This window comes from Heterodontus francisci, chromosome 4 (assembly GCF_036365525.1).
Source record: "Heterodontus francisci isolate sHetFra1 chromosome 4, sHetFra1.hap1, whole genome shotgun sequence".
NCBI classification, from domain to species: domain Eukaryota; kingdom Metazoa; phylum Chordata; class Chondrichthyes; order Heterodontiformes; family Heterodontidae; genus Heterodontus; species Heterodontus francisci.
The window spans coordinates 153,015,125-153,038,507 of NC_090374.1; the positions used below are offsets into that span (position 1 = coordinate 153,015,125).

The 23,383-nt window shown below is 43.4% G+C and overlaps 2 protein-coding genes and 1 long non-coding RNA gene across 19 annotated transcripts in view; 1 reads left to right on the plus strand and 2 right to left on the minus strand.

Moving 5' to 3' along the window:
• LOC137369334 (ovoinhibitor-like) overlaps positions 1 to 18,460 on the minus strand; it is a 46,762-nt gene extending 28,302 nt beyond the window's left edge. For 4 of the 16 annotated variants that reach the window (XR_010974925.1, XR_010974921.1, XR_010974923.1 and 1 more), the window contains exons 1-4: positions 17,605 to 17,737; positions 14,164 to 14,257; positions 13,589 to 13,846; positions 4,460 to 4,755 (exon numbers count right to left, since the gene is read on the minus strand). Coding sequence is in view for 9 of the 16 variants with exons in the window: in XM_068030385.1 (XP_067886486.1) it covers positions 4,416 to 4,755; positions 17,605 to 17,614 (350 nt within the window). In the remaining 7 variants the exon portion in view is untranslated. Of the gene's footprint in view, positions 1 to 4,415; positions 4,756 to 13,588; positions 13,847 to 14,163; positions 14,258 to 14,591; positions 14,670 to 17,604; positions 17,738 to 18,348 lie in introns of those variants that run through there. The other 12 variants (XR_010974920.1, XM_068030386.1, XM_068030392.1 and 9 more) reach the window with 8 other exon arrangements.
• The window catches only part of LOC137369336 (uncharacterized), a 196,223-nt gene continuing 191,273 nt past the window's right edge, over positions 18,434 to 23,383 (plus strand). Inside the window, exon 1 of the long non-coding RNA XR_010974928.1 lies at positions 18,434 to 18,471. This is a non-coding gene — a long non-coding RNA (uncharacterized lncRNA). The remainder of the gene's footprint in view (positions 18,472 to 23,383) is intronic.
• cenpe (centromere protein E) overlaps positions 20,254 to 23,383 on the minus strand; it is a 209,070-nt gene continuing 205,940 nt past the window's right edge. For both annotated transcript variants that reach the window (XM_068030382.1, XM_068030381.1), the window contains exon 51: positions 20,254 to 20,939. In XM_068030382.1, coding sequence (XP_067886483.1) covers positions 20,842 to 20,939 — 98 coding nt within the window. In that variant the 3' untranslated portion in view covers positions 20,254 to 20,841. The remainder of the gene's footprint in view (positions 20,940 to 23,383) is intronic.

Consider the following 23,383-nt stretch of genomic DNA (forward strand, 5'->3'; position numbering starts at 1 on the left):
GAATGTGTGCATGGCTCAAAGACTGGCGTGGTAGAAGTGAGTTCCGGTTCGTGGGGCACTGGTACTAGTAATGGGGAAAGTGGGGGCTGTACCATTGGGACGGTCTACACCTGAACCTAGCTGGAACCAGTGTTCTAGACAGGCGCATAAGTATGGTAATAGAAAGGGCTTTGAACTAAATAGTGGGCGCAAGGAATCAAATTTGGGAAGATGTGATAAATCAACGAGTAGAGACAAGGCAAGAGAGAAAGGTATTAATATGGAAAAAGATAGAGACTGTGACAGGAAGGGATATTGAGCACAAATCTAAGAACAAATCAGTAGATAAGGCTAGAGGTTACAAAAGTAATAAAACAAAACTAAAGGCTCTGTATCTGAATGCACGTAGCATTTGAAACAAAACAGATGAACTGATAGCATAAATAGAAATAAATAAGTACATCTGATAGCCATTACAGAGACATGGCTGCAGGATGACATAGATAGGGACCGGAATATTGAAGGGTACATGACATTTAGGGAAAACAGGAAGCTAGGAAAAGGTGGAGGGGTGGCTCTCTTAATTAACGATGGTATTAGCACAATAGGGATGACCTAAGTTCAGGAAAACAGGATGTAAAAGCAGTTTGGGTAGAGATGAGAAATGATAAAGGCAAGAAGTCACTTGTGGGACTGGTATACAGGCCCCCTAACAGCAACCACATGGTAGGACGGGATATAAAGGAAGAAATAATGGCAGCTTGTCAGAATCATAAGGGATTTTAATCTACATATAGACTGGAAAAATCAGATGGACAAAGGTAGCCTAGATGAGGCGTTTATAGCATATTTTTGGGATAGTTTCTTAGAACAGCACATTCTGCAGCTAACCAGAGAGCAGCTTATACTCGACCTGGTATTTTGCATCAGTCTTCATTATAGAGGATATAAGTAACATCCCAGAAATAACTGTTGAAGTGGGACGAGTAGGGCAACATTCGTAGATTGTATAGCATAAGGATACGTTAACAGTCTTAGAGGGAATATGGAAACACTGTAGTTGTGGGGAACTAGGGCATGATGGTATACTTAGCCATTGTTCTGGGAAAGCTGTACAACCTAGTGCCTAATTGCCTTCACATCTGTGTAAACATGCTGTCCTTGCTTCACTAATCAAAGAGATAAGAGTGTGACTGGAGATGGGACAGGATGCCATAAACAATGGGAACTGCCAGCTTCAAGGCTGGGGAAGAGATTGCAGGAGAATGTTAGTGGGGATACAATCCAGTTTATTGATCAAGCTGCAGACCTGGAATGTGTCGGGGTAGTGCAAACAAATGAGTAACGGTGACTGTCTCCTATAAATGTGTTTCAAATTCTGTTTCACTGAGAAGCCTCTGGATCAACACCAGATACTTCTCTCCTGCACTGTGCTTGATTAAAAACCTTTATTTACTTTAATCCCGTGGACTCAAAAATGGTTATTTTCTCCACAACACTGTAAATCAGGAAATGGAAAGGAGGGAGGAACTCAAGAAAAGTACAGAAGTAGTACTGCACAAATTATTGGAGCTGCGGACTGACAAGTCCCGGGTCCTGTTAGAATTCATCCTAGGATCTTAAAAGAAGTGACGAGTGAGATAGTTGATGCATCTGTTTTAATTTTGCAAAATTCCCTAGATTCGGTGAACGTTCCATTAGATTGAAAAATTGCGAATGTAACTCCTTTATTCAAAAAGGGAGAGACAGAAAGCAAGAAATTTCAGGCCAGTTAGCTTAACGTCTGCCATAGGGAAAATGTTAGAAGCTATTATTAAAGATGTTACAGAAGGGCACTTTGAAAAATTCAAAGTAATCAGGCAGAGTCAACATGGTTTTGTGAAAGGGAAATCATGCTTAACCAATTTATTGGAGTTCTTTGAAGAAGTAACATGTGCTCTAGATAAATGGGAACTGGTGGATGTACTATACTTAGATTTCTAGAAGGCATTTGATAAGGCGCCACATCACAGGTCATTGTGGAAAATAAAAGCTCATGGAGCGGGGTAACATTTTGGCATGGATAGAAGATTGGCTAGCTAATAGGAAAGAGAGAGTAGGCATAAATGGGTCATTTTCTGGTTGGCAAGATGAAATGAGTGGTGTGCCGCAGGGTTCAGTGCTGGGGCCTCAACTTTTTACAATTTATATAAATGACTTGGATGAAGGGACCGAAGGTATGATCATGCAATTTGCCGATGACACAGAAGATTGATAGGAAGGTAAGTTGTGAAGAGGACATAAGGAGGCTACAAAGGGATATAGATAGGTTAAGTGAGTGGGCAAAGACCTGGTAAATGGAGTATAATGTAGGAAAATGTGAAATTGTCCATTTTGGCAGGAAGAATAATAAAGAAGCATATTGTCTAAATGGTGAGCGATTGCAGAGCTCTGAGATGCAGAGGGATCTGGGTGTCCTGGTGCATGATTCGCAAAAGGTTAGTATGCAGGTACAGCAAGTAATTAGGAAAGCTAATAGAATGTTATCATTTATTGCGAGGGAATGAATACAAAAGTAGGGAGGTTATGCTTCAGTTATACAGGGTATTTTTGAGACCACATCTGGAGTACTGTGTACAGTACTGGTCTCCTTATTTAAGGAAGGATGTAAATAAGTTGGAAGCAGTTCAGAGAAGGTTTACTGGACTAATACCTTGGCTTAGCTGTAGGAGACAGAGAGTGATGACAGACGGCTGTATTAGTGACTGGAAGCCAGTGTCCAGTGGCATACCACAGGGATCTGTGCTGGGTCCCCTATTGTTTGTCATTTATATAAACGACATAGATGACTATGTGGGGGGTTGGATCACGGATGACACAAAGATTGGCCAAGTGGTTAACAGTGAGGTTGAGTGTCTTGGGTTACAGGAAGATACAGACGGGATGGTCAAATGGGCAGAAAAGTGGCAGAAATTTAACGCTGAAAAGTGTGAGGTGATACACTTTGGAAGGAGTAATGTGACACAGAAGTATTCAATGAATGGCCTGACACTGGGAAGTTCTGAGGAACAAAGGGACCTTGGCGTGTTTGTCCATAGATCTCTGAAGGCAGAAGGGCAGGTTAATAGGGTGGTGAAAAAGGCATATGGGACACTTGCCTTTATCAATCGAGGCATAGATCACAAAAGCAGGGAGGTCATGTTGGAGTTGTATAGAACTTTGGTAAGGCCACAGCTGGAGTACTGTGTGCAATTCTGGTCGCCACATTGTAGGAAGGATGTGATTGAACCGGAGGGGGTGCCGAGGCGATTCACCAGGATGTTGCCTGGGATGGAACATTTAAGCTATGAAGAGAGGTTGGATAGGCTTGGGTTGTTTTTGCTGGAGCAGAGAAGACTGAGGGGTGACCTGATCGAGGTGTACAAGATTATGAGGGGCATGGACAGGGTGGATAGGGAGCAGCTGTTCCCCTTAGTTGAAGGGTCAGTTACGAGGGGTCACAAGTTTAAGGTGAGGGGAAGGAGGTTTAAGGGGGATTTGAGGAGGAACTTTTTTACCCAGAGGGTGGTGACTGTCTGCAATGCACTGCCTGGGAGGGTGGTAGAGGCGCGTTGCCTCACATCCTTTAAAAAGAACCTGGTTGAGCACTTGGCACGTCATAACATTCAAGGCTATGGGACAAGTACTGGCAAATGGGATTAGGTAGACAGGTCAGGTGTCTTTAACGCATCGGTGCAGACTCGATGGGCCGAAGGACCTCTTCTGCATTGTATTATTCTATGATTCTGTGAATGGGTGGGTTGTCTTATGAGGAAAGGTTGGACAGGCTAGGCTTGTATCGGCAGGAGTTTAGAAGAATAAGAGGCAACTTGATTGAAACATACAAGATACTGAGGGGTCTTGACAAGGTGGATATGAAAAGGATGTTTCTTCTTGTGGGAGAATCGAGAACTAGGGGTCACTCTTTAAAAATAAGGGTTCGCCCATTTGAGACAGAGATGAGGAGAAACTTTTTCTTCTCAGAGGGTTGAGTCTCTTTGGAACTCTCTTCCTCAAAAGGCAGTGGAAGCAGAGTTGTTGAATATTTTTAAAGAGAGGTACATAGATTCTTGATAAGTATGGGGGTCAAAGGTTATGGGGGGGTAGGCCGGAATGTGGAGCTGAGGTTACAACCAGATCAGCTGTGATCTTGTTGAATGGTGGAGCAGGTTCAAGGGGCCGAGTGGCCTACTCCTGCTTCAAATTCATATGCCTGTATTATGGACTGGATACTGTGTCTGGATGGCTAAAAACAATCCCCCCTGCCAGGTCCTGTTTTCTTAACTCTCAAATGGCCAGTGTTCCAGGGAGGGCAAGGAAAACACTTCAGAGACACTCTGAAGCTCTCTTTGAACCGTGGCAGCATTGATATTGATGACTGGGAGGAGCTTTCTACAAATCTTTAAAATGGTGACAACCTGTCCATCGTGCTGCAGGCTGCGATCCTCAGGCTGTACTTAACTGCTCCCCGCTCCTTGTTCTTCCCGCAAGTCCGCTCCTCTCCACTGACCTCCTGAAAGGCAAGTGCTGCAGGCCGTGTTCCTCGGGCTGTATTTAACTGCTCCCCGCTCCGTGTTCTTCCTGCAGGCTGCTCCTCTCCCGGAAGGCAAGTGCTGTAGCCTGAAATCCTCGAGCTGTATTTAACTGCTTCCCGCTCAGTGTTCCTCCCGCAGGTCTGCTCCTGTCTGCTGCTGTTCCGGAAGGTAAGTGCCTCAGTTTTGCCCAATGTAGACAAATGTGAAGTCATCCACTTGGGACCTAAAAATGATTGAAGAGTACTTTCTAAAATCGTGAAAAGCTAGGAACAGTGGAGGCCCAAAGAGAGACTTGGGGATCCTTGTACATAGATCATTAAAATGTCACAAACAGGTACAGTAAATGATGAAAATGGCTATTGGAATGCTGGCCATTATATCTCGGGGAATAGAATACGAACAGGTAGAAGTCATGCTTCAGCAATACAAACCCCTGGTTAGACCACACCTGGAGTACTGTGAACGGTTCTGGTCACCATACCTGAAACTCCATGGGTTAAATTATGAAGAAAAATTGCACAAACTCGGGTTTTATTCCCTGGAATTTAGAAGTTTAAGGGATGATTTGGTCAAAGCTTTCAAGATATTAATAGGAACAGATAGGATAAATTGGCAGAAACTATTTTCACTCGCTGGGGAGTCTAAGACCAGGGGCATAGTTTAAAAGTTAGAGCCAGACCTTTCAGGAGTGAAATTAGGAAGCACTTCTACATGCAAAGGGTGGTAGAAGTTTGGAACTCTTCTGTAAATGGTGCTAGATCAATTATTTATTTGAAAAGAATGACTTTTTTTTGTTAACCAGAGATATTAAAGGATATGAGACAAAGGCTGGTATATGGAGTTAGGTCACAGATCAGCCATGATCTAATTGAATGGCCAACAGGTTCGAGGGGTTAAATAGGCTTACTCCTGTTCCTGTGTTCCTGTCCCTCAAGTTCAATTAGATCTGTACCTCAACTTAATCGACCTGCCTTAGCTCCTTATCTCATGATGGCCTTTCCCAGCAAAAATCTGTCCATCTCAGTAATTGAAAGCTCCAATTTTCAGCATCCAGTCTTTTGGTGAGAGAATTCCAGATTTCTACTACGCTTTGTGTGAAAAACCACCTCCTGATTTCCCTCCTAAATGGCCTAACTCTAAATTTAAAATTATGTCCTCATTCTCGATTTTCCCATCAGAGCAAGTCTTATCTGCCTCATCGAGTATATTTAATTTTGATGATCAGATTATCCCTCAATATTCATACACAATGGTATATAAACTCAGAGCAATCTGGTGAACCGTGTCATCAATATTTTGGGGATCAATGAAAGAAAGCAAAGGCTTTTTATAGATTTATATTTTATCATGTGTTAAAATGTTTTACACAAATTATTTTTGAAGTGCAGTCACTGTTGCTACGTGGCCAATGTTTCAACCAATTTGCACACAAAAAACGTCTCAAACTGCAATTTTTTTTGCTGATGTTGGTTAAGGGTTAAATGTCGATTGGGAAATTGGCAAACTCCCTGCTTTTCTTCCAATAGTGTTATTGGATGTTTTACATCCATCTGAGTAGGGAAATGGTTTCATGTTTCAGTTGGGGGGATGTCATCACTGACTCACTCAGTACTGTACTGAAATAGCAGGCTGGCGCTCAGGTCCTGGAGCTGAATTTATTACCAGCATGAGTGCTGCCAGTGAACCAAACTCACAATGGAGTAGTGTGGAGAGGCATAAGTACTTTACAATTTATACCAAAATCTTCTTTGGCCTCCTTATCTCAAGAGATAACCAAAATACATAGCCAATTTCTATTATTTGGTAATTCACAGCTTTAGGAAGGAATGGGTTGAGACAGACAGCTTTCTGTGTATTCCAGTGAAAGGATAGCAACTCTGGGTGACCTTCAAGTGATTGTGTCCTTTTAGGTTCATCCTGTGCCTGGATCTGACCTTTATTTAACACTGTAGGACTTGTTCCAGTGATCTGTTCCTTCATCCACACTTGGCCATTGTGCATTTCACATTGCAGCCTTCCCCTAGTACCCTCCTTTGCAATACAACATGTGGAGACAATTGTCAATACAAGATGACAGCTGCATAACTGACCCAGGGTTACTGTTGCAGGAGAATGAAACCATTCTCAGCTTTTTCCTGTTCTCTTCCTGTTCTTACTTTGCCATTGTTGGCAAGTTTCTTAAATAGATAGTGGAAATAACAAACAGGGATCATTTGCTTGCTCACAACACATTGTAATCACTTCTCACTGAGACAAATGTTCTTGCTTTTGATAATAAGCATGTCTGAACCCCAGACTAATCCTGTACTGGTTGTAGTTTTCAAATCCCTTGATGGCCTTAGCTCTCCCTATTTCTGTAACCTCCTCCAGCCCGACAAACCTTCAAGAACTCCATGCTCCTTCAATTTTGGCCCTTTGTGCCTCCTCATTTTTAATTGCTCCATCATTGGCAGTTGTATCTTCAGTTGCTTAGGCCCCAGTCTCAGGCATTCCCTCCCTAAGCCTCTTGTTCTTCTTTGGCCTCCTTGTCTCGAGAGACAATGGGTAAGCGCCTGGAGGTGGTCAGTGGTTTGTGAAGCAGCGCCTGGAGTGGCTATAAAGGCCAATTCTAGGGTGACAGACTCTTCCACAGGCGCTGCAGATAAAATTGGCTGTTGGGGCTATTACACAGTTGGCTCTCTCCTTGCGCTTGTCTTTTTTCCTGCCAACTGCTAAGTCTCTTCGACTCGCCACACTTTAGCCTCGCCCTCATGGCTGTCCACCAGCTCTGGCGGTCACTGGCAACTGACTCCCACGACTTGTGATCAATGTCACAGGACTTCATGTCATGTTTGCAGACGTCTTTAAAGCGGAGACATGGACGGCCGGTGGGTCTGATACCAGTGACGAGCTCGCTGTACAATGTGTCTTTGGGAATCCTGCCATCTTCCATACGGCTCACATGGCCAAGCCATCTCAAGCACCGCTGGCTCAGTAGGGTGTATATGCTGGGGATGTTGGCCGCCTTGAGGACCTCTGTGTTGGAGATACGGTCCTGACACCTGATGCCAAGGATTCTCCGGAGGCAGCGAAGATGGAATTAATTGAGACGTCGCTCTTGGCTGACATACGTTGTCCAGGCCTCGCTGCCATAGAGCAAGGTACTGAAGACACTGTCTTGATACACTCGGACTTTTGTATTCCGTGTCAGTGCACCATTTTCTCACACCCTCTGGGCCAGTCTGGACATAGCAGCGGATGCCTTTCCCATGCACTTGTTGATTTCTGCATCGAGAGACAGGTTACTGGTGATAGTTGAGCCTAGGTAGGTGAACTCTTGAACCACTTCCAGAGTGTGGTCGCCGATCTTGATGGATGGAGCATTTCTGACGTCCTGTCCCATGATGTTTGTTTTCTTGAGGCTGATGGTTAGGCCAAATTCGTTGCAGGCAGCCGCAATCCTGTCGATGAGTCTCTGCAGACACTCTTCTGTGTGGGATGTTAATGCAGCATCGTCAGCAAAGAGATGTTCCCTGATGAGGATTTTCCGTACTTTGGTCTTCACTCTTAGACGGGCAAGGTTGAACAACCTGCCACCTGATCTTGTGTGGAGCAAAATTCCTTCTTCTGAAGACTTGAATGCATGTGAGAGCAGTAGGGAGAAGAAGATCCCAAACAGTGCAGGTGCGAGAACACAGCCCTGTTTCACGCCATTCAGGATAGGAAAGGGGTCTGATGAGGCGCCGCTATGCTGAATTGTGCCTTTCATATTGTCATGGAATGAGGTGATGATACTTAGTAGCTTTGGTGGAGATCCGATCTTTGCTAGTAGTCTGAAGAGACCACGTCTGCTGACGAGGTCAAAGGCTCTACCTGTGTATCCTACTAACAGACACTCTGTAAAGGCTACCTTTTTCACCACGCGTTTACTCACCTATCCTAATATCCCCTAATGTGGTTGTGTCAAATTTTGTTTGATAACACTGCTGTGAAGCACCGTGAGATGTTTTTACTACTTTAGAGATGCTATATAAATGAAATTACAGTTATACAGCTACATACACAAATTAACAAGCACAAACCTTCCAAAAGAACAATTCACTCAGTACCATTCCCTTGCCTTCTCCCCATAACCTTGCACATTCATCCTTTTCACAGAACAGTCTAATTCCCTTTTGATCATTTCAACTGAACCTACCTCCACCACACGCTCAGGCAGTGCATTCCAGACCTTAACCACTTGCTGCTTGAAAAAGGTTTCCTCATGCCACTTTTGCTTCTCTTACCAAAGACTTTAAATCCGTGCCCTATCGTTCTCGATCCTTTCACTAGTCAGAACAGTTTGTCTCTATCTACTCTGTCCAGACCCCTGATGATTTTGAATACCTCTATCAAATCACCTCTCAGCTTCTCTTCTCCAAGGAAAGCAGTCTTAACTTCTCCAATCTATCTTCAGAAGTGAACTTCCTCATCCCTACAACTGTTCTCGTGAAACCTTTCTGTACTCTCTCCAATTCCCTCACATCTTTCCAAAAGTGTGGTGCCCAGAACTGGATACAATACTCCAGCTGAGACTGAACTAATGTCTTGCATAAGTTCAACATAACCTCCTTGCTCTTGTACTCTATGCCCCTATTAATAAAGCCTAGGATTCTGTATACTTTATTAACCACTCTCTCAACCTGTCCTGCCACCTTCAATGACTTATGTACATATACAACTAGGTCCCTCTGCTCCTGCACCCCCTTTAGAATTGTACCCTTTATTCTATATAGTCTCTCCATTTTCTTCCTACCAAAATGAATCACTTCACATTTGTTTGCATTGAACTTCATCTTCCACCTGTCTGACCATTCCACCAACTTATCTGTATCCTTTTGGAGTTCTACACTATCCTCCTCAGTTCACAATGCTTCCAAGTTTAGTGTCATTCACAAACTTTGAAATTGTGCCCTGTACACCAAGGTCGAGGTCATTAATATATATCAGGAAAAGCAAGGGACCCAACACAGACCCCGAGGGATCTCCACTACAAACCTTCCTCCAGCCCGAAAAACATCCATTAAGCACATTGGCCTTGTCCAATCTACACCTTCTCTTTTGTTATCTCTTGCCCCACCCCTGCTTTACTTGCTTATAACCTTTGATATTTCTAATATTTGCCAGTTCCGAAGAAGGGTCACTGACCCGAAACGTTAACTCTGCTTCTCTCCCCACAGATGCTGCCAGACCTGCTGAGTATTTCCAGAATTTCTTGTTTTTATTTCAGATTTCCAGCATCCGCAGCATTTTGCTTTTATTTTAGTGTTTAATTCACTCACTTCTCTTCCAGAAATGCCTACCTTGAAGAAGTTCTGCTCTTCTCTCCAACAGGATTTTCGTTTGTCTTTTACCTTGTTCACCTTCATTGCTTTCTATTTCCCTCCTGGTATTTGATAAAGTGTCTACCAAAACTCGTTATCACAGCCACATCTCCTTTCTCAGGGACTGTCTCCAGCTCCAACTTATTCCACGCAGATTCCAACTGCTGTTTCACCCATCATGGTTTGAATCCACCCAGGATTACAGGTATCTATGAGAAATACAACGTTCCTCGGACTACTATTCTCGCCGCATCCTGAGATCCACACTCAGTGCTATGCGCCGCCACATGCACACACTGGACCTCTCTCTCCAGCAGTACCGCCTCACCTTATCTCAAAGCTGTTCTACTCTGCAGTTTCATTTCATCCTTCGTCTCATCCGACGCATTAACAAAAAACTTTTTTTCTTCCTTTCAGATGTCAAGGAACGCAAGCTCCAGCAGCTGATGGGGACGAATGCTCCTCCAGGTCCTCCTTCCCCTTCACTTCCCTCTGACCCCACCCCTTCTGATCTGACCCCTTGCCGTGTATTCACTATACACTCTGACCTCCCCCTCTCTGATGCTGAATGTTCTGTACTCAGCAAAGGTCTCAGTTTTATCCCCTTACGCCCCCACCTCAATGAATTTCACGCTCGGCACGACGTTGAGCTCTTCTTCCGTTGCCTCTGCCTCCGGGCTCACTTCTTTGACCAGGAGTCCTCCCCCTGACCAGCAGACCCATTCACCCGCCTCCAGCATTCCCCTGCTACCTGGACCCCTCCCCCTGGCCTCTTACCCGCTCTTGATCTCTTCATTGAAAACTGTCAGCGAGACATTGGTCATCTCAATTTCTCTGCCCCCCTCACTCACTCTAACCTGTACCCCTCTGAACATGAGGCACTCCGCTCTCTCAGGTCTAACCCCGACATGGTCATCAAACCTGCAGACAAGGGTGGTGCTGTTGTTGTATGGCCTACCGACCTCTACCTTGCAGAAGCTCAACGCCAACTCACGGACACTTCTTCCTACCTCCCTCTGGACCATGACCCCACCACCGAACATCAAGCTACTGTCCACAGGACTGTCACTGATCTCATCTCCTCTGGAGATCTTCCATCTACAGCTTCCAACCTTATAGCCCCGCAACCCCGGACAGCTCGCTTCTACCTCCTTCCTAAAATCCACAAACGGGACAGTCCCGGCAGACCCCATGTGTCAGCCTGCTCCTGCCCCACTGAACTTATTTCTTCCTATCTTGACTCTATCTTTTCTCCGCTGGTCCAGTCTCTTCCCACTTACATCCGTGACTCTTCTGACGCCCTACGTCATTTTGACAATTTCCAGTTTCCTGGCCCCAACCCCTCCTCTTCACTATGGACGTCCAATCTCTCGACACCTCCATCCCCCCCACCCCCCCAGGACGGTTTGAGGGCTCTCTGCTTCTTCCTTGAACAGAGGCCCAACCAGTCCCCATCCACCACCACCCTCCTCCGCCTGGCTGAACTTGTTCTCACATTGAACAACTTCTCCTTCAACTCCACTCACTTCCTTCAAGTAAAAGGTGTTGCTACAGGTACCCACATGGGTCCAAGTTATGCCTGTCTTTTTGTGGGATATGTCGAGCATTCTTTGTTCCAGTCCTACTCAGGCCCCCTTCCCCAACTCTTTTTCCAGTACATTGATGACTGTATCGGTGCAGTTTCCTGCTCCCGCCCCAAACTGGAAAACTTTATCAACTTTGCTTCCAATTTCCACCCTTCTCTCACCTTTACATGGTCCATCTCTGACACTTCCCTTCCGTTCCTCGACTTCTGTGTCTCCATCTCTGGGGATAGGTTGTCTACTAATATCCATTATAAGCCCACCGACTCCCAGTTACTTTGACTACACTTCTTCACACCTTGCCTCCTGTAAGGACTCCATTCCATTCTCCCAGTTTCTCCGTCTCCGACACATCTGCTCTGATGATACTACCTTCCATGACAGCGCTTCTGATATGTCTTCCTTTTTCCTCAACTGAGGATTCCCCCCCAGTGTTGTTGGCAGGGCCGTCATGCCCGGCCCATTTCCCGCACCTCTACACCCTCACCCCTTCCTCTCCCTCACAGAACCGTGACAGGGTTCCCCTTGTCCTCACTTTCCACCCCATCAGCCTCCATATCCAAAGGATCATCCTCCGCCACCTCCAGCATGATGCCACTACCAAACGCATCTACCCCTCCCTTCCCGTCAGCATTCCGAAAGGATCGTTCCCTCCGCAACACCCTGGTCCACTCCTCCATTACCCCCACCACCTCGCCCCATTCCCATGGCACCTTCCCCTGCAATCGCAGGAGGTGTAAAACCTGCTCATTTACCTCCTCTCTCCTCGCGATCCCAGGCCCCAAACACTCCTTTCAGGTGAAGCAGCGATTTACTTGTACTTCTTTCACTGTATTTGCTGCTCACAATGTGGTGTCCTCTACATTGGGGAGACCAAACGCAGACTGGGTGACTGCTTTGCGGAACACCTCCACTCAGTCAGTAAGCATGACCCCGAGCTTCCGATTGCTTGCCATTTCAACACACCCCCCTGCTCTCATGCTCACATCTCTATCCTGGGCTTGCTGCAGTGTTCCGGTGAACATCAACGCAAGCTCGAGGAACAGCATCTCATTTACCGATTAGGCACATTACAGCCTGCCGGACTGAACATTTGAGTTCAATCATTTCAGAGCATGACGGGCCCTCCATTTTACTTTTATTTAGTTATTTTTTCTTTTTTACATTTTTTTTTGTATGTTTATTTTATTTCATCTTAGTTTGTTCAGTTTGCTTACCCACTGGTTTTTTTTCATTTTTGTACTTGCTGCTGTTCAATCTTCAGTCCGTTAACACCCTATCTGTACTAATGCTTTGTCTTTCAGCACACCATTAACATATTGTTTGCCTTTGCTCCATGACCTTCTGGTCAGCTAATCTGTGGCTTTGTCCAATCTACACCTTCTCCTTTGTTATCTCTTTCCCCACCCCCGCTTTACTTGCTTATAACCTTTGACATTTCTAATATTTGCCAGTTCCGAAGAAGGGTCACTGACCCGAAACATTAACTCTGCTTCTCTCCCCACAGATGCTGCCAGACCTGCTGAGTATCCCCAGCATTTCTTGTTTTTAATCCATTAAGCACTACTCTGTTTCCTGTCACTCACCCAATTCCATATCAGTGTTGCTACCATCCTTCTAATTCCAGGAGCTATAACCTTGCTCACAAGTCTGTTGTGTGGCACTGTATCAAATGCCTTTTGAAAGTTCATGTACACCACATCAACAGCATTGCGCTCATCAACCTATTACCTCCTGAAAAAACTCAATTTTCCCTTAAGAAATCCATGCTGGCTTTCTCTAATTAGCCCGCATTTGTCCATGTGACTACTAATTTTGTCCCAAATTATTCTTTCTAGAAGTTTCCCCACCACCGAAGTTAAACTGACCGGCTTGTAGTTGCTGGGCTTATCTTTACGCCCTTTTTTGAACAAGGGTGTAACGTTTGCAATTCTCCAGTCCTCTGGCAACACCCCCGAGTCTAAGACTGAAAAATTATGGCTAGTGCCTCCGCGAATGAGATCATGATGCCAAGTGTCACCTCTTTCCCTGGGGCATGCTTGCACCTCATGTGAACATTTATCTGTAGAGCTATCAACTTTTAAACAAACAGTGGCCCACCTCACCCAATTGTTTCTTTATTAAGAGTTACCTTTTGTGTCTTGAGTCCAGTTTTCTACTTTCCCTGGAACTGCCAGCTGGTCTGGAGAATATTGGCATTCAGGCCCAAATAGATTTGATTGTAGTTACATGTAAGGCACTGTTCAGCAAACATGAAACAACACATGTATGTACACAGTACATCAGAGAGGCCAAGGTGATAATGATAAAGGACCTGGTCTATGTTGAATTAACGAAGTAGATGAAAGCATGGGCTTCTCACAGGTCCTCCAAAACATGTGTGTAGGTTCTGGAAAAGGAATTGGACCATAAATTCTTATGAACTTTTAGCAGCTGTGGAACTCAAAAGCAAGAATGCAATAAAATATTAAAGTCCATGAAATTGAAGATATCCATGAGAAATCTTTGAATGGGATCACCAGCATATACAAATTTTATTCAACCAAGAAAATGTTCATTATGATCATCCCTCTCTGCAATTATGAAATTCATTTCCTCTTGGAGAATTGCAAATGCTGCCTCCATCGGACAAATGGGATCCTCAGCAGCATCAGTGCACACCAAATATTATAAGAGGAGAGGAGAGAATGTGATGTGGAAACTTACTTTCGCTAGAACAATGAGCTTGGGATAGCTGCACTTCAAGGTATTAGTTTTCGAGCGGAGCGGCTGGCAGTAGATACAGTAATAATTTATGCCCCTTAGGATCAAAGAACAACAAACTTGGCTGATTACATGGTTACTATTTCCAGAGACTTTGACATGGGACAAGAAAGACAGGTATAATTATTCAGTGAAACAATTCTGTCAATCTGTTATCAACAAGGAGGAGCATGTAGTGGCATGCTTGTCAAACATCATAGGGAAAAATCCGCAACGCAGAACACATTGATAGGCTACAGTTAGAATACAGTGGAATTTTAACAATTTTAACTCTCAAATGGATTTTCATTGAGAGTTCAATGAAGAGAAACATGATGCGCGGATCCAGAAATCAAATTCTGGGCGTATACTAATAATTAAGCTCAACTTACCATTCTTACCTATCCAGTTGTAGATAGAAGACTCCTAGCAATGGTTTCTCTTCTCATTGCCAGAGTATGCCGAAAATCCGTCCTTTGCCTCCTTACCTATATACTGCCCCTTGGAAACACCATCTAGACATGCAGGCAGCATCCACACGTTCAGTACCAATATCAAGATCTACCACCCACCCCGTCTATTACTTTATGCTATCAGAGTGCTCGCCTGAAATCCAGTCCTGGGTGGATCATATGCTTAGCCAGCAGGAAGTTTTTGGAAGACTGAAACCATCACCTTCAGCCCTGCCACAAGTTCTCAACTCCATCCCTCTCTCTGGCTGAACCATATTAGTCATAACCTTGACATCCTGTTCAACCACAAACTGGGCTTCCAACTCCATATCCTCTCATATAAAATTGCCCACCTTCACTCTACTTCAGCTCATTATCATCACTTTCAGACTCAATTACTCAAATACCCTTCAGCCATCCACACTTCATAGACACTTGAAAATTCTGCTACCTGTATCAAATCTCAATCATTCATCACCTCTGTCCTTACTGACCAATTGCCTGATGGTCTCTTAATGCCTCAAATTTAAGTCTCACAAGTTCAAATCCCTTCACGCCTTCCTTTCTCCAGAATGTCCTCCAGCCCTACAATGCTCGACCGAATTCTCCGTTTTTCTGACTTGAGCCTACATCCCACCATTGGAGGCTGAGCCTTTCGCCATCTGCGGCCCACATTCCAGAATTCCCTCCCAAATGCTGCACCTCCTGCTTCCCCTCTAAGCCCCTATGTCAAACCTGCTAACCAAGCTCTTCATCACCTCTCAATCGCTCAGTCTTTGGTTTTGTGTTCAGTTTTTCTTCACATGCTGAAGCGCCTTGGGATTTTTTTTTTATGTTAAAGGTGTTAAATAATGCAGTTGTCGTTTTCAGTGGAGAAAAGAGACAAGTAATATGGTATTGGTTGCAAATAGCTGAATTACCTGACTAATGTGGATAGAGCTGATATACTTCGTTTAAGATTTAAAAAAAACTAAGAAAGGTTTGCCATTAAGATTTAAATGCTTGTTAATGAATAAGACTGCTGACATTAATTTCCATGCTCAATTACTGTAGAAAACCAGCCAACACAATGTATAGTAGCAACTTCACAATCACTAAAATTATGTTACCTATTAAGTGAAACTTTAAGCCATCATGATCAGTTAAAGAGCAAAACGTTCTTATGCCCGACTGTCAAATTCTTAAAAGCAAATTTTCCCTCTGTGGCATTGCGGAGCCAACAAATACTATAGAGTAATGGGGATATTCTATCTATACAGACAAATGAAGAAATGAATTTCCATGACTAACTTTGGATGGCAATGAGACACATATATGGAGCTGCTTTTCAGTGATAGTTTTTTTTTAGCAAATGCAGATTAAATCAGTGCTATTTTTATCCAACTCGTGATTATCCTCGTTGGAGGGGAAGGAAACAATTCAGGTAGTTTTGGGGTCAAGACAGCTCCAAGACACATTCGAGTGATGCAAGTTTGAAACCAAGTCAGCCTTCTGTGATGGACTTAATAATCCAATAACCAGGAAGGTCTACAGCATCCCAGGGAACTGTTGATGACTGACCAACAGGCCTGGTTTAGTAATGGTACCTCGTGGGGTAGATCTATCACTGGAGACTGGTATTATTTCTACAAGTTAAATACCCCAATGGGTTCAACTGCCCTGATAGACTGCGCGGCTCTAGTTAGTTAAACCTCAACAGTACCATATGCACAATTGTAGATCCTGAAGCCTCAGCTTTACCAATGAGCATCTAACCTCCCCCGACACACCATAGTTGACAGGACCGTTGGTTTTAAAACCCCACAGGCATTCCCTGCACAACTTAGAATTCAGCTCAGAGAATTATAGAAAGCTTATGGTACAGAAAGAGGCCACTTGGCCCACTATGTCTACGCCAGCTGAAAACTAGCCAGCCAGCCTAATCCCACCTTCCAGCATTTGGTCTGCAGCATTGCAGGTTATGGCACTTGAGGTGCATATCTAGACACTTTTTAAATGAGTTATGGGCTTCTGCTTCCACAACCCTTTCAGGTTGTGAGTTCCAGACCCCTACCACCCTCCCCTCTGGGTGAAAAAACTTTTCTTCATCTACCCTCTAATCTTTCTAACAATCACTTTAAATCCATGCCCTCTAGTCACTGACCTCTCTGCCAAGGTAAATAGGCCCTTCACATTTACTCTATCCAGGCCGCTCACAACTTTGTACACTTCAATCAAATTTCCTCTCAGCCTTCTCTGTTCTGTGATCATCAACTATCCAATATTTCCTCATAGCTGCATTTATCCAGCCTGGCAATATCCTCATAAATCTCCTCTGTATCCTCGCTAGTGCAATTACATCCTTTCTGTAACAAGGTGACCAGAAGTGCACACAGTACTCAAGTTGGGCACTCCCCAGATGAATCATCACTTTCCTCAGTATTCAGAACTGAATACATGTTGGAGAGCAAGCCGCACTCGGGGGTCTCCTGCACTACCTGCCTGCTTACTCTCTACTGCCTGGCAGTCCTCTCTCTTCCTGCATACTCTTAAGCTGCGGGTGACCACATCTATAAACGTGCTATCCACAAAGCACTCATCCTCATGGATGCACCGCAGTGTTGCCAGCTGCTGCTCAAGTTCCGAAACCCACAGCTCAACTCCTACAACTGATGACACTTCCTGCACATGTGGTTATCCAGGACCGAGAAATGTCCTGGAGTTCCCACATAGCACAGGATGGGCATGCCAGAGATTGGAGCAGCCCTGCCATTCCTCTATTTATTAGGTAGTAACCTTGGTACTACAACTAAACGCTGCTACTAATAAACTCTGTTGCTGCTAATACTAATAACCCAACCAATAGTAATAATAACCTACCATACCACTATTAATATACCCTATCAATACTAAAACGTTACCAAGTCATAATAACCTCAGCAATAGTAATAAATCTTATTAAAAAAAGACTCACCAGCTACCATAATAATAAAAGCAAAATACTGTGGATGCTGGAAATCTGAAATAAAAACAAGAAATGCTGGAACCACTCAGCAGGTCTGGCAGCATCTGTGGAAAGAGAAGCAGAGTTAACGTTTCGGGTCAGTGACCCTTCATCGGAACTGACAAATATTAGAAAAGTCACAGGTTATAAGCAAGTGAGGTGGGGGTGGGGCAAGAGATAACAAAGGAGATCTAGATTGGACCAGGCCACATAGCTGATCAAAAGGTCACGGAGCAAAGGCAAACAATATGTTAATGGTGTGTTGAAAGACAAAGCATTAGTACAGATTAGGTATTAATACACTGAATATTGAACAGCAGCAAGTGCAAACCTGAAAAAAAACAGTGGGTAAGCAAACTGAACAAACTAAGATGAAATGAAATAAATGCAAAAAAAAAAGGTTGTAAAAAATGTAAAAAGGAATGTAAAAAAAAAAGGAAGAAAAAATAACTAAACATGAAAGTAAAATGGGGGGCTGTCATGCTCTGAAATGATTGAACTCAAATGTTCAGTCTGGCAGGCTGTAGTGTGCCTAATCGGTAGATGAGATGCTGTTCCTCGAGCTTGCGTTGATGTTCACTGGAACACTGCAGCAATCCCAGGACAGAGATGTCACCAGCTACCAACTTGTTTCTTGTTATTAACACTTAATATTTTTAATGTTATTTTTAACTCTAGGTTGTTTAGACTCAGTCTCTAAACAGCAATACTCACCAGCCAATCAACTCATCGCTTTCCTGAGGTCACTGTTTGATTATTTTTTCTTCTTTGTCAAACTCCAGCGCATCGAGGTAGTTGTCTCCTCATAGGTCTGCTGCTGCTCCCGACTCCCTCCAAGTAAGTAATCTCACAACAATATTGTTTAATTATTTACTCTAGTGTCTGAAAGAGTTGGACTTGAATCAACAACTACAGCACTCAAAATGCAGTGGATCTTGTAGTTGGAATTTAGCATGGTCGTTGAAACCTCAATCTTACCACTAGTATCACTCTGGAGGTGGTGGAAATGGTGGAGGATGATCTGTCGAATGCAGATGCTGGTGGGGTGGAAGGAGGATCTGGGTGTCCTTGTACATGAATCACAACACATTAGCATGCAGGTACAGCAAGTAATTAGGAAGGCAAATGGGATATTGGCCTTTATTGCAAGGGGAGGGTGGAGTATAAAAGTAGGGAAGTCTTGCTACAACTGTACAGGGACATTGGTGAGACCACACCTAGAGTATTGTGTACAGTATTGGTCACCTTATTTAGGAAGGATATACTTGCATTGGAAGCAGTTCAGAGAAGGTTCAACTAGGTTGATTCCTGGTATGAAGGGGTTGCCTTAGGAGGAAAGGTTGAGCAGGTTGGGCCTACACTCATTGGAATTTAGAAGAATAGGAGGTGATCTTACTGAAACATATAAGATTCTGAGGAGGTTTGATAGGGTAGATGCAGAGAGGATGTTTTCGGCTTATGGGGGAATCTAGAAGTAGGTGGTACAGTTTCAAAATAAGGGGTCTCCTATTTAAAGATGGAGATGAGGAATTTCTTCTGAGGGTCATTAATCTTTGGAATTCTCTACCCCAGACAGCAGTGGAGTCTGGGTCATCATTGAATATATTCAAGGCTGAGCTAGACAGATTTTTGACCTGCAAGGGAGTAAAAGGTTATGGGGGGCAGGTAAAGAAGTGGAGTTTAGGCCACTAGAAGATTCGCCGTGACCTTATTGAAAGGCAGAGCAGGCTCGAGGTACCAAATGGCCTACTGTTGCTATTTCTTATTTTCTCTGGCCTGGACTCAAGCCTTTGCTTCTCCCATCTTCCACCTCATTTTTATGCCCTTTATCTCTCACTTATTTATCCTACTCCTCTTCCTTTTCTGTCCGTGCTGAGGAAAGTCCCTCAAAAAATATGCTGCCCCAGGAGCAAGTTCAAACTGCAAAAGGAAGGCATGTGGTGGCTAAGATACTAACGCCGCAAAGCCATTCCACCATTTACAAGGCACAAGTCAGGAATGTGATGGAATATTCTTCATTTGCCTGGATGAGTCCACCTCCAAAAACATGAAGTGTGACATCATCCAGGACACAGCAGCCCACTTGATTGGCGCTCCATACATCACCTTAAACATTTACTTCTCCCACCACTGGCACATAGTGGCAGCAGTGTGTACCATCTACAAGACTCACTGCAGCAATGTGCCAAAATTCCTTTGACAGCACTTCCAAAACCGTGACCTCTATCACCTAGAAAGAAAAAGGCAGCAGACGCATGGGAACACCACCACTTCCACGGCACACACCATCCTGACTCAGAAATAATACACAGATCCTTCATCACTGGGTCAAAATCCTGGAACTCCCTCCATAACAGCACTGTGGGTGTACCTTCACCACATGGATTGCAACAGTTCAAGAAAGTGGCTCACCACCACCTTCTCAACGGCAATTATAGAAGGGTAATAAACGCCAGACTTGCACATATCCCGTGAATGAATTTAAAAAAGACAATGTACTTTCTTTTCAAATGACCATGTGTGTTTTTGCAATCTATGAAGGTTAAATGATTATTGTAATAGTCTGTGACCGATTGATAATGGCAATCTAGCGCTGTGTATTAACAAAACAAAAGCAAATTTTTTATTGAATAAAAAAATGTCTTTATTTGTGAGAAAATTTCAATAGTAAAAACTTTTAGTATAAAAGTGTATACATTCATAACATAGAAATTAAATACAGGTTACCAATACCTTCTGTTTGGTGAAAACGTTGCTTAAACATTGCTGGAGAGCATTGCCAGGGCAATGTTGCTGCTATTTGTTTATTTCTGGCTAGTGATAGAGACAGACATATTTTTCAAAGCAAATTTTGATGATCCAAGTCAAGGAACACCAGTGCTGGAAAATGTAATATTTTCCAAATGTTGGCAATCAGCATTTCTTAGTCAGGTTTACCACAGTTAGATGTAGAACAAACCTCCTTTTATCCTCATTAGAACAGCACCCAGTGCATCGGTGTGACAATTTGAACCAGATCCAGCTGTCCTATGACCTCCACAAGTGAGATTAGAGGCAAAAAGATTAACCAATTGAGTTACCTGGCTCCAGCAAAAGTATACAATCTATTTAATCATTCAATGGGCCAGCACTGCATTAATTTCAACAGTGCCTTAGTGAATGCAGTTAGTGGACTTTAATCTATTCCTTCTCCCCATCAATTAACTTTCACTGTATTTTACACTCAGGATCAGCAGCAGAGGGTTTGGGCCACAAGTCTTCATGCTCATTCTTGTCAGATTTAGGTTTCTGTTGAGGACTTACAGCTAAAGGAAAAAAAAAATCCAAAGTTAATAAAGATCTAATGCATGTCTAATCTTTTTTGCAATATCTATTGCAGCACTCAAATAGTTTTTCGAACATTAAGTTCCAAGTTGCCAAAAAGAGCAAATTTATCTTTTTCCTTTAAACCTTACATAACATTGAGATTAGAGCTCTTTAAAGCTTGACTGTTGGCCTAATGTTTCACCTTCGCTCCTTAAAATAATTATCCCCTTGACTCATAATTTCTGACAAAAGTCCTTATTTAAAAAAAATGTAAAAACAAATCAAAACCAAAAAGCTGTTCTGTAGCAAGTACCTATCTGTACAGTTACCTTTGTGTTACAGGTATTCTATGGCGAGAACATGCCTGTATAATTACCTTCCTTGGACAGATCTTCCATGCCAAGTACTCATCTCTTGGGTTACCTCCCCTTTATAGGTCAGAGTTAAAGCACAGAAGGAGACTATTCAGCCCAATGTGCCTGTGAGAGCTCTTTGAAAGAGTTATCCAATTAATCCCACTCCCATGCTCTTTCCCCATAGCCCTGCAAGTTTTTACTTTTGAAGTATAGATCCCATTCCATTCTGAAATTGCTATTGCATCAGCTTCCACCAAACTATCAGGCAATACATTGCAAGTCATAACCTACTGCTTAAAAATATTTCTCATCTTCTGTCTGGTCCTTTTACCAATTATCTTAAATCTGTGTCCTCTGGTTGTAGATCCCTATTTACTGGTACTGACATGATGTGCTGAATGGCCTCCTTCTGTGCTGTGTCATTCTATGGTCTACACTCCATCAAAATCTTTGATAATTTTGAACACCTCTATTAAATTTTCTTCAACACACCCTCTGCTCCAAGGAGAGAACTAGCTTCTTCATTCTATCCACATAATGGAAGTCCCTCATTCCCATACCATTCTAGTAACTCTCTTCAGTACCCTAATGCCTTGGCATCCTTCCTAAAGTGCAGAGCCCAGCACTGAACACAATAATCTAGCTAAGGCCTAACCAGTGATTTATAAGATTTGTAAGATTTAGTCTGATTTCTTTGCTTTCGACCTCTATGCCTCAATAAAATAGTTTTTTCAACTTGTCCTCCCACCTTCACAGATTTGTGTACGTGAACCCTTAGGTCTGTGCATCTGTATCCCCTTTAAAATTGTACCATTTAGTTTGTATTGCCTCTCCTCATTCTTCCTTCCAACATGCATCACCTCTCACTTTTCTGCATTAGACTGCATGTGTCTGTTCATGTCACTAGTCTGTATGTCCTCCTGAGGTCTGTTACTCTTTTCAATTTTACTACATTTCCAAGTTTTGTCACCTGAAAACTTTGAAAACTTGGATACCTAAGTTTAGGTTATTAATAAATCAAAAAGAGCAGTGGTCCTAATACTGACCCCTGGGGGAGAATACTGTATGTACTTCCCTCCAATCTGGAAAATAACCATTCACAACTACACTCAGGCAATTTCATATCACGAAGTCATTACCCCTTTAAGCTGACAGGCTTCAATTCTACTAACTGTATTATGTGGCACTTTATCAAATTCCTTTTTAAAGTCCATACCCACAACTTCTTGTTATTTCATTGAAGAACTCAAATCATGTTTGACAAAAAAGATTTGACCATTAAATTCATGTTAGCCAACATTTATTCACCCATGTTTTTCCAAATGATCAATTTTATCCCGATTATGGTCTCTGGAAGTTGTCCCATGTCCACCATGAGGCTCAATGGCTTGCAGTTATTGGGGTTTATCCATCTCCCCTCATGTGAATAGGCATGTAACATATGCAGCCTTCCAGTCCTCTGACACCACTTCCACATGAAAGGCGGATTGAAGAATAGTGACCAGAGTTTCTGCTATTTCCACCCTACTTTTTAAATTTGTTCTTAGGATGTGAGCATCACTAGCAAGACCAACATTTGCCCATCCCCAATTGTCCTTGAGAAGGTGGTGACAAGTTCATCTGGTGTAGATACACCCACAGTGCTGTTGAGAAGGGAGTTTCAGGTTTTCGTTCCAGCGACAGTGAAGGAACGACGATATAGTTCCAAGACAGAATGGTGTGTGGCTTGGATGGGAACTTGCAGGTGTTGGCGTTCCCATACATCTACTGCCCACAGTAGAGGTTACAGGTTTGGAAGGTGCTGTTGAAGGAGCCTTAGCAAGTTGCTGCAGTACATCTTGTAGATAGTACACACTGCTGCCACTATGCACTGATTGTGGAGGGAGTGAATGTTTCAGATGGTGGAGGGGTTGCCCAATCTAAAATGGGCTGCACTCATCCAGGCAAATGGAGTATATTGCATCACACTCCTAACTTGTGCTTTGTCAATGGTGGACAGGCTTTAGGGAATCAGGGATGAGTTACTCGCCACAAAATTCCCAGCCTCTGACTTGCTCTTGTAGCCACAGTACCTATATGGCTGGTCC